An 11,289-nucleotide genomic window follows, 5' to 3' on the forward strand; every position below is an offset into this window, starting at 1 on the left:
AGTTTGTGTCTTAATAGCACAAATTATGGTTAAGTTTATTGAATTATCTTGTCACCATTTGCTTTATTCTAATAAATGACCCTGCTTAATGGGCTGCTGGTGGTGCTGCCTTCTGCGATACAAAAATTGTACAGGTACGAATGACCAGGCAGATTTCTCCATGTTCATTTGCCTTCCTCCTTAAATATGAATGACCAAGGGAGAGATCCGAGGAAGGCCCCTTTTTTTTTTACTGTACAATCCTGAAAAGCTTTATCAGTGGATATTCATTAGACACAAGGGCAAGTTTCCTTTAAGTTCTTTCTATGTTATTTAAAGTGCAGCTTTAGCTTGCACTCCAGATTCTTGTTTGGATTGTGTGAGGGACGTGGATGGAAACACAGGGTCAAATAGACTCGACACAGATCTGGAGGTTTGGAAATTTTCTCTGCTTCTAGTGTAATAGCTGCCTGAGCCGATAGGAGGGTCAGCAGATTTATGCTTCATTATTCTAATGACTGCTGTGCTTCTGAAATTAGGAGCTGTGTTATGCACACAAGCAGGCCTTTGTCTGGGACTCCAAGCATCATTAGTTTACCCTCAGGTGCGGTTTAAGTGCACTGGTTTGTGAAACTTGGCTTCTTCACTGTAATGATTTTAATATGAAGTCCCAGATTACAGTGGTAGCTAATTCCATTTATGCCAGAGAGGTATTGAATTCTTGATTCTGATTGATCAGAAGGTGTTGATTAATTTTCTGTAACTGCAGCTCTGACAGTAGTGCTGGCTGCAAGGCAAATCACATGTTTTTATTAATCAGCTCATTAATACATTTTTCTAATACATTATCATGTCTCTAGTAACAGCTAAAATGCAGGGACATGTATGGCAGATGTCATACAATAATAAACTGATTAAAAATGTTTTGTTATTTAACAAATAAAAATGTGTAATCCATGTTATGATGAAGCTTGCCTTAAGGAGATGTTTATTTTAACATTTGTGCAAGGAGTCTTCAGTGGCAGCACTTTGTAACAGTCAGCGTTAAAGCTTTTAAAGTTTTCTTAACTTAAAATGCTATTGTACGTTAAATGTTATTTAAAATGCATGTGTAGCTTGCACTCCAGATAATTACAATATAACTTAATTTATACTTAACTTATGGCAAAATCAGCCATGCTCTCAGGGAGGGAGGGGTGGCAACTCTTCTCTCTTCTATCAAGCACAGCACCGCTAAGTGGTCATGGGCATCTGAGAGCTCATGCATGCAGAAGAGTGTGTTACGCCACCCTGTGATGTAGCATGAGCAACAGAAGAGATATGGTTGGTTGGCTTCAGACGTTTCAGAGGAAGCACGTGATAGCTTTCACCCTCTCGGATTGGTAGCTGTTGCATTATAGGGGAGACCTAAGTGGTGTGAGAATTGGCCAAGGCTAAATTAGGCAGAAAATTGGGGGGAAATTAATCATTTAAAAAAATTAATGTAACAAAAAAATGGTTAAAAGGTATGACATGTCCTTCATTAATCAATATAAAATAAAATTCTAAGCATTGGTAAATTGTATAAATGTTATAAGAGGAATAGAACACTTCAGAGCATGCTGTTATATGAAAATAACCAACTTTTGGCTTGTAACAGCATCACACCACCCAGTCCTTGATTATTTTCCTATAATAACACATCCTGTTTTGTTTTATTGCTTAGATATGACATGGTATAAAAAAGAATGTTGAAATATTTAAGCTGTTTCATGTGAAGGCGAATGTTTTTGTGAAGTAACTCAGATATAAACAATTGTAAGTGTAGTAAGTGCTAGTAAAACAGAGTAAAAGCTAATATGAACAGTTCAGGGCTTGAGATATTTTTCTGCTCTCTTGAAATGCTTAGTTGTCCTTGTGTTTTTACGTTCTGTACTTCATTAGTTATTTTTCTGCGGATGCACTCTTGGCTATTTATGGCCTTTGCTTTGATAGGAAGCATCACAACATTTTCTCTGTACTCGGTTGGCTCAGATGAAATTCAGTTCAGTTGGCTGAGATGAAATGATGACATGCCTTTCTCTGCAGGGTGCCCACACTGTAAGAATGCCGTCCCCCACTTCATTACAGCTGCTGAGGCTTTCAAAGAGGACCGCAAGGTGAGACACAACCTCATGAAAGAGAATTTTCCACTCGCTCACATCAGTCCTACTTTCTGTCTCTAGTTTTTTGTCAGGTGCCATCATCAGACACACTCCAGCTTTAATCGCTTAGAATTTGCCCGAACTTTTTCAAGGTCTTGTCTCTTAACCCCTCAACGTCTCATTCTCATGCCACCCTTTAGCTCTCAGTTTCTCCGAGTGTAGGATCAGTAACATGTGCAGTATATGCAGTGTATGTGAATGGACATCTGCTTTTCATGTGTTTATCTTCAAGCATATTTCTGGTGCAGTGCTGGTACTCTAGCTTTTAAACTCCCTACTGAGTTCTTTAATGTTTTCCACATGAAGCCATTTTCTCTTCCTCATTCTTTCTATTTTCACTGTCCAACACTTTAATTCTCTCTAACTATCTCTATAGCTGACCTACCTCTGAAATGCCTCAGAGGATAATTTGTGACTTTCTTAACTTCATTCATCACTAGCCGCCAAACCAAGATGTTAAATTAGTGCTAGCAAATGGCTGAAATGCATCATGCATGATGTCAGCCATCTTTAAACTTCTGATAGCTCTTAAATTTCAACTTGCACGTGATCATTATTCGACTGAGAAAGAGCTGGACAGTCGCTTTGCCAAGGGAGCTGGCTGCTTTCTGTCTGAATTCCCGTTAACGCCCTGTCAGTCCTCACTCATATTGTGAGTCTTGTAGGAAACAGTATTTATGTGAAGGTCTGTGACCCTGTACAGGAAAAGCTCCATCTGCTGGTGCTCTGTTGAGTTGAAATGGATAACACGTATGTCTGGTGAGTTCATTTGGCAGTCAGTTGATTAATGTGGAAAAAAGTGCCAAGACCATTTCTTTATCAATAGAGCTGGATTCTGTGACAGAGCATCTGGAGGACTCTTGATCACACAGGAAAAGGATTTAGTTAAATTGTCTTAATTAAAATTAGAATAATGGCTGAATTGTGCTTGAAAGACATTCATTCCTACTTTGTTTGCTACCATATAGTCTTTCCTTGTTTTTCCCAGAGTTCATCCTTTATCTTTTAGTGCTGCCTGTTTCTTTCTTAGGCTATGCATTAGTATGTGTGGCAAGTGTGCAGATAACAGCCAAGTGCCTGACTTTCCATTCTCCTGATTTATAATGCAGCATCTCGGTGTGCTCTGATAGTACATTGTGTTGTTTATAGCACGCAAACAAGTGTAAGTGGCCCAGTTAAACACAAGCTCCTACAGTGGGAAGAAACACTGGATTTAATGAGTAAAGCTTTGTTAGTTCCCTGATTTTCATTCACTGATTGAACTGAATATGAGCAAACACAAAGAGGTCTGTGGCTTACTTATTTCAAAGGCTCTTTGTTGCAATAGTAATGAGCCTGCTGTATGCTAAGCCGCATCAGGCTGTTTAATTAGCCACGTACTATAGCTCTTGTTTTCCTTAAAGCTGATCATTAGTGCCTGATGTGGATAACAAGATCCTTCATTAATGATTTTTCTAACTGGGGCCACCTGATGAAACCGCTGCCAGTACATGATGGAGTTTCCTTTTAGAGAGCGATTCCACTGATGCTTTTATCCATGCAGTACTAAAGCGAGTGTATGGGAATCAATAGCAGAATTGGCTGACAATCTTTGAAAGCATTTCCTCAGGACTCTGCTTTGTCTTCTCAGTACAGTGGAACTCTGATAGATATCCTCATGTTATCTCAAAGGCCACAAATGAACAACAAATTAATTCAGATCATTATTTAGCAGTACATCTTGAACTGCTATGATTAGCCTGATTGTGCTTGACCTTCCAACTCCTTTTAAATGCTCTCCTGAATGTCTAAAGGGTATATAGGCTTTCACCAAGTATGTGTACTTAAGAAGGAGCATGCATCCCATTTCTACCATACTGAATCCACAGCTGAGTATCATATGACTATTATTACTTTTTTCAAAGTCAGAAACAGGATGTTCTTGACTATCACAGGATTTTCTGAGCTTGCTTATGTAAAAGCAACTTTTCTCATCAGTGTCCTTTCTGTGCATTTATTTTCTGAATGAGGATGCACACATTGTAATTTCGGCAGACTGATTCACATTATTAAAGCACTGGGGACCTTGTCAGATCTGCTTGCTATGACTATAAAAGTTTAATAACTCTGCCCCAGGCTTTTTCTTTGTGTGCTTTCTGACTGACTAATTTAAATTTTCACTTAGAAGTATAAAATGCACTCATTCCCATTCCAATACAGAAGACAAAAGGCAAAATATTGTTCAAGTGGCATGTGTACATTTCACTTCTGTATTAAGCAGTGTTTCACCAATAACAAAGTGTTTTATTATTATTATTGTTCTTTTTAGTCAAGTCAAGTTCAAGTGACTTTATTGTCATTTCAACCATATACAGCTAGTTAGTACACAGTGAAACGAAACAACGTTCCTCCAGGACCATGGTGCTACATCAAACAGATGCTATGGTGCTACATAAGAGACTACACATTATTACATAATGTGCACTTATTATTATTTTCTCCCATGGTCACATGACACCAGAGAGGGTGAATTCTAGCATGTTTGCGACACATGAAACCAGCCACCACATCTTTCTGAACTACTGTTAATGCTATAGAGCAGCTGAACACACTAAGTGTTAACTGAAAAGCACTAACTTCCCTCTTCTGCCCAGTTCATACATGAGCTTACAGACACTTACAGTTGGTTACAGTTACAGTTGTTGCTTTGATTGACAGGGCAGTGTGTAATGCCATCCCTTTAGTGTGTGATGCCATCCCGACCAGTTTTGTTTGAATGGCAGCAGCATCTCCAGGATTGGAACTTGTGATCTTGTGCACTAGTCAGTACTGGTGCTATAGAGTTTGGCCATTATAAACAGTTGCTATATATATATACTATATGGCCAAAAGTATGTGGAAACCTAACCATCGCAGTCGTACATGCTTGTTGAACATCCCATTCCAAAATTCGTCCACCCCCCTTTTTTTGCCTCCACTCTCCTGGGAATGTTTTACACTAGATTTTGGAGTATGGCTGTGGGGATTTTTGCCCATTCAGCCACAAGCGCATTAGTGAAGTCAGGTATTGATATCGGGCAAGAAGCCTTGGTGCACAGATTTTGGTGTTCATCCCAAAGGTGTTCAGTGAGGTTGAGGTCAGGGCTCTGTGCAGATCACTTGAGTTCTTCCACACCAATCTTGGCAAACCATGTCTTCATTGACTTTGTTTTGTGTGCAGGGGCATTGTCATGCTAGAACACGTTTGGGCCCCTCAGTTTCACTGAAGGGAAATCCTAGACATTCTAGACAATTGTGTGCTTCCAATTTTGTGGCAACTGTTTGGGGAAGGGCCACACATGGGTGTGAAGATCAGGTGTCCACATACTTTTGGCCATATAGTGTAGCTTGTAAATTTCCCCCCAGAAATTAACTGAAGGGAGACTGTCAGCATTATTGTAGTCAATCTGCTATATCATTCTCATCATCGCATACCTGTCCATGTGCTTGGTAAATCTGTTCACTCCCTCTGCAGACAGTAAATCATTCCCTGAGGCTAAGCATCTTATTGGGCTTTTTGGGCTTAGGGTGAGTAAACAGCTGGTCTATGGACAGATAGTGTAGTGTATGTCAGTTACAGTCACACCATGTCAGTTACAGGCTATATACCAGCATTTATACACACATGTGTATAGGCTATATACCAGCATTTATACACACATGTGCTGTCTAGTTCGTGTAAATAAGGGTTATTGTGATAACTGTAGTTAAGTAGCTGACGGTGTTTGAATAGGGATTAAGTTGCACATTTTGATTAAGATTTTTAATATAATTTTCAGATTGTGTATGCTGCTGTGGATTGCACCAAAGGCCAGAACCATGAGCTGTGTAAGCAGGAGGGTGTAGAAGGGTATCCAACCTTTAACTACTACAATTATGGCAAATTCAGTGAAAAATACAATGGAGAGAGAGGGGTGAGTCATTTCATTTCATATATTTGAATAGATGCAATTATTCAAGTCTTATGTATTTAATAGAAATTGTAATTTTTAATTTATTTTAATTAATGTTTTATCTATGCATGCTGTACACAGGAGGCTGGTTTCACCGGTTTCATGCGAAGCCTAAGAGGGCGGGACCAAGAGAAGGTGGGAAAACGAAAAGAGGAGCTCTAAGAATGTGGGTGTGGCTATTAACAGGGGAGGAGCCTGTCATTGCACTGTGACTGGGCAGGGACCTTCTAGCACTGATGCCACACATGTGAAAACCTCAGCTTAAAGAGAGGATATTTTTATACAGCCTTATGTTTGTAATACCAATGTTCAGCCACAAGACCACTCGAGACTTGGCTTTGTTTTTTTCATTGACATTTTGTGACAAGGACAATTGCTCCCAAATACTGTGACAGTTAATCAAACTACATCTTAAATCTATGCAATACTAAACACTCACTCTACAGCTCTTAGTGACCGGTGGCTTCTGGGTGAAGCGGACACTTCAGCTACTTTACATAAGTCACCCAAAGCTCTCCTTGACAATGACAGTCTCCTTTATTATTGCCATTCCCACCTTTGTAAAGAGGACCCATAATGTATACAATCACATGTATGAGTATTTTTGTACAAAAAAATGTGACATCCTGGACTAGAAAGAAAATAGAAGAAAAGGAAAATGTAGCTCAAAATTGTGGCCTTAAATGTTTGAATACGTTTTATTCAAGTGGTGCAGTGCACCCAGGACTATTTCAGAGATTTAGTGGGGCCAAAATACAAAAGAGCTAGTAGCTTTGTCGTTCCTTGTATTGTTGTGTGTGATTGATTGTCCTCTGTTGGGGGGAAAAAAAAAATTTAAGATGCCAAAAGTATAATTTAGCAGTGAAGGATAAACTAAGCCCCAAATTAGTTGATGTATTTAGTTTTTGTTTATTCCTGATAATCAATTTCCATACCTTCACGTAAATATCAGGTGGCCAAGAGCTCTATTAAAAACAATTAAACATTGCAGTGCAGACCCAGTGTGAATCTTTGTACTGCATAGTAAACTGACGTTCAGATTTTATGATTAGTGCAGGAACCATTAAAAGGCTGAGAATGAGGAATTACAAATGTTTCTGGTCAATGCAGTTGTCTAATTAAGTTTAATCAAGTTTCATAGAGATTTGGACTGGTGTAAGGGCATTTAATATTAACATATTACTGATGGTCCTCACTTTTCCTGGTTGATCTTGACAAAAATTAATCTGGCCAAACGAGCAAGTTCATTTGGATGACAGCCTTCACTTCCATATTATGCAACACTTATGTAATATTCATTCTATACCTTTTTAATAAGAAATTATTTTTAAGTACCTCTCCTCTTGATTTTCTCTTATACAGAACAAACCAACTGACATTTGTATTAGTGACAGAAAAGAAAGAAATCCTTTTTGAAATGTGGTTGAAGTGGTGCTTGAGTGCACTCTTCATCTAATCAGAGTGGTAATGAAGGTTTGAGAAGCAATCTGATTAATACATCATACCAGGACCATTACATTGTACCATTATACTCTCTGAGGCATCTTCGCTACTGTGTTGGGAAATCCCTGATCAAGGCAGTGTACACATTTAATAAGCTTATCTTTAGGTAAACGTGTTTTATTCTTCAAGAGATTGATTCTTTTCATTCTGAATAAAGTTCTCAGGGATAGCAAAACACATTTTAGCTGGGTACTTGGAGCTTGTGTTACTGAATTCTGAATTGTTTACATTTGTCTGTGGGAGATTGTTTATGTCAGGATTTGGTGTGAAATGTGTTGGCAAATTATGGCAGAAATTATTAACTCCATTGAGCCAAGGAAAGCTCAGAAAAAATCAGAAGGGTAACAAGTCACAAGTGCTACATTTATATCACTCAGTCAATCGATCTTATTGCAACTGTAGCCAGAGGAAGGTAAAGACAGCTAGTTTCAACTTGGTTCTAAATACTTAACACTTGGTTGTTATTTATGCATCAACAGGAGGGAACCATCAAAAGAATGCCTACTGTATCTCTCGTACTAAAGAACATTAGCCAGTGTGTCAGTTTTCTCTCATTTTGTGGTCCAGAAATTTCTGTACCTAAGCATTTGTCTGTTGAAGGAAGTCCAGCTTTGTCCCAAAGGTATCCATATCACATTGATGCCAAGAAGTCACTTTCAGCTGTCTTTGATTTATGCACCCAGCCATATGTACAGTTTGGGCCCAGTGAATAAACACGATGCAAAATAAAAAGGCATACATTTCCAAGACGTCTGAGTAGTGTTCTCTTTGTGTATTGTACACATTGGTAAACTTTGTATTTTGTCATTGGTATCACTTACAAAGTTAAGTACAGGAAGTGCTGTGTTTAATCATCACAGTCTTATGTTAAAACATTATTATTATTATTATTATTATTAGACATTATTATTATTATTGGACACAATACAAATACTTATATAATGAAAAATTCTCTATAAAACACTGCAGAGAATAACAGCGTGGATCCTGTTCCTGTAATGTCTAACAAGGTTGGAGACACTTGTACATGGATGTTGGACCACTCATCCATGCGAAAACATTCAAGCTGCTGTGGATGTCTTCTTCAATTCAGACCACACGTTTTCAACAGGATTCAAATCCAGAGATTGAGCTAGTCATTGCAAAAACACTGATTTTGTCTTCTTGCAAGCATTTCTGTATTGATTTGGATGTAAGTTTGGCTCATCTTGTTGAAAGCTCTGTCTATGGCCAACTGTTAACCTCCTGCCAGAGACAACCAGGTGTTGAGCTAAAATATCATGGTACGTTTGTGTCATATCAGTGTCGCAAGTTTCCCTGGACCACTGGGCACAAATCAGCCCCAAAGCATCACTGAGCCACCACATTTTAAAGTGGGTATCAGGTGCTGTTCCTTCTCTGCAGATTTGCACATCTGTGTTTGATCTCATATGATTACAAATGATGTTTTAATGGGAAGGGTACCTTTTCATGCATCCCTTGTTATGAAACTTGTGATTGAGGAGGTACATTGTTGCCTTGTTTTTAAAAGAAAATACTATTATCAAGCGAAGTTCTTATAAGAATAATTTTCTGTTAAAGGAAGGAAAGGTAAGTGTTTTCTTCTGCTGTTTGTGTGTAAATTTTAATCATTGTGGGAATGTTTATACAATCTTTTTCATGAAGGGTGCCATTAATTCTGGAGATGACCATATGTAAGGTCTAATAGACACACTAACTATATGAGACATACATGCTATATGAGAGCTATGTTTACTATTGTTCTGAAACCCAATTTTTTTTTTACCTGCTTTAGAAATACTTCCTCTCACATCCCTAAAGAGTTCTGTGCAGCAAGTCAACACAATGCTGTGTTATTATGCAATATTTGTGTTTATATTTATGTTTATAAGGTGCCAGCATGTTATAATTAGCTATAATATTTGCAGAAGCATACTGATTGAAATGTGTTCCTGATATAATTTATATAAGTGGCTTGATTGTCATTTCAACCATATACACCTGGTACAGTACACAGTGAAACGTATTATTCCTCCAGGACCGTGGTGCTACATAAACAACACAGAGCTACATGAGACTACACAGAACTAAATAAGACTACAAAGAAGGCAGGTGATGATGTCCTGTAGGTGGTGATGGCCTGAATGCCCTGCCACATGCATTGTGTGTGGCCGCTGTCCTTGAAGTTGCTGTGGATTTTCTGAGCGTGTGCGTGCTTTGTCTCTCTGATAGCCCGGGACAGTTTGGCCCTCGCTGTTCTTAGGGCGCCTTGTCACCTGCTCTGAAGGCGGAGTCTCGGGTCCACTGCAGCGCACGCATCTTTCACCTTCACAGACGTCCACATCTACTGGTCCGAGCTTAAAGGAAAAGATCAGATATGTATATACAGAGTGTCTGAAAATGATCTTTATCTTGACTTTTATCAAAGATATAACGATAATTTTCAGACACCCTGTAAATATAGTCTTATGATTAATTGTTTATTAGCAAAAATCAGCAAACTCCATTCTTATAAAGCTGGACAAGAACCTCTAAAAGAAGCAAAAGTAGTTTCCCCGCTTGTTGACTAGGGCATGAGTCACTTCAGGCTGAATATGCTGCAGTCCATGGAGACAATACAGCTTGTAAAATGCATGTAAAGTCTGCATGCTGAGAAAGTCTGATTAATGCCTCTGAGAGTGAGCCTAGGTACCTACTCCATCAAAATTACAAGGAGGAAAGTGTGGGAGCTGACTGTTCCCTCTCAGCTGGATGCACACCTATGTGCAGAAACTGTGGGTGCAAAAAGAGCCAAGGAGTCAGAATGACTTGGAATCAGAAAGAAAAAACCTAAAGGTATATAGAAGGTAAGGGTCAGAGAGCGACAGTAATTGGACAGTACAATAATTGGACTGTGTCATTGAGTTCTACTCCTGGAAAAGAAGCTCAACCTTGAGGATGTGAGACGTTGTCATCACCCAGCAGAGTGAATGAGTGTGTGATCAGACAGGGCTGCCTGTATTCAGAACAGATACAGACAAAGTCTTTAATTGCAAGTCTATCTGTGTAGTTTAAATATTTGCACATGAGAAAATTTGTGAAATGTTGGTACATACACTATATTGTATGCTACATATAAGTACTACATACATATACATATACTACATATAAGTATGTGGACACCTGACAGATCACACTCATATGTGCTTGTTGAACATCTCATTCAATCCCCCTTCACTGTTATAATAACCTCCATTGTTCTGGGAAGTGTTTCCACTAGATTTTGGAGCATGGGGATTTGCCCATTCAGCCACAAGAGCATTAGTGAGGTCACACATGGCACACCATGGCTTTATGGACCTCATTTTGTGCACAGGGGCATTGTTATATTACAGGTTTGGGCCCCTTAATTCCAGTGAAGGAAAATCGTAATGATACAGCATACAAAGACAATCAATCATACAAAGACAAAACAGTTGTGTGCTTCCAGCTTCGTGGCAACAGTTTTGACGGAGGTGATGGTCATGTGTCCACATTCTTTTGGCCATTATTTTCCACTATTGTGTAGTACCTAACATGGGAATAATTCCCAACAAACTGCTACTGGCTGTTTACATTTGGCAAAGTCAGAAGCAGTGTTGCATTTAAACAAACTCTAAAACTTTTCCAATATT

General features: G+C 38.8%; 1 protein-coding gene across 1 annotated transcript in view; it reads left to right on the forward strand.

Moving 5' to 3' along the window:
* pdia5 (protein disulfide isomerase family A, member 5) overlaps positions 1-8,385 on the forward strand; it is a 49,062-nt gene extending 40,677 nt beyond the window's left edge. Inside the window, exons 15-17 of the mRNA XM_026912481.3 lie at positions 2,047-2,117; positions 5,960-6,094; positions 6,215-8,385. Of these exons, the coding sequence (XP_026768282.1) occupies positions 2,047-2,117; positions 5,960-6,094; positions 6,215-6,295 (287 nt within the window). The 3' untranslated portion in view covers positions 6,296-8,385. The remainder of the gene's footprint in view (positions 1-2,046; positions 2,118-5,959; positions 6,095-6,214) is intronic.
* Positions 8,386-11,289: the final 2,904 nt, after the last annotated feature.

The sequence above is a fragment of the Pangasianodon hypophthalmus genome, chromosome 5 (genome assembly GCF_027358585.1).
Source record: "Pangasianodon hypophthalmus isolate fPanHyp1 chromosome 5, fPanHyp1.pri, whole genome shotgun sequence".
Taxonomy (NCBI): Eukaryota; Metazoa; Chordata; class Actinopteri; order Siluriformes; family Pangasiidae; genus Pangasianodon; species Pangasianodon hypophthalmus.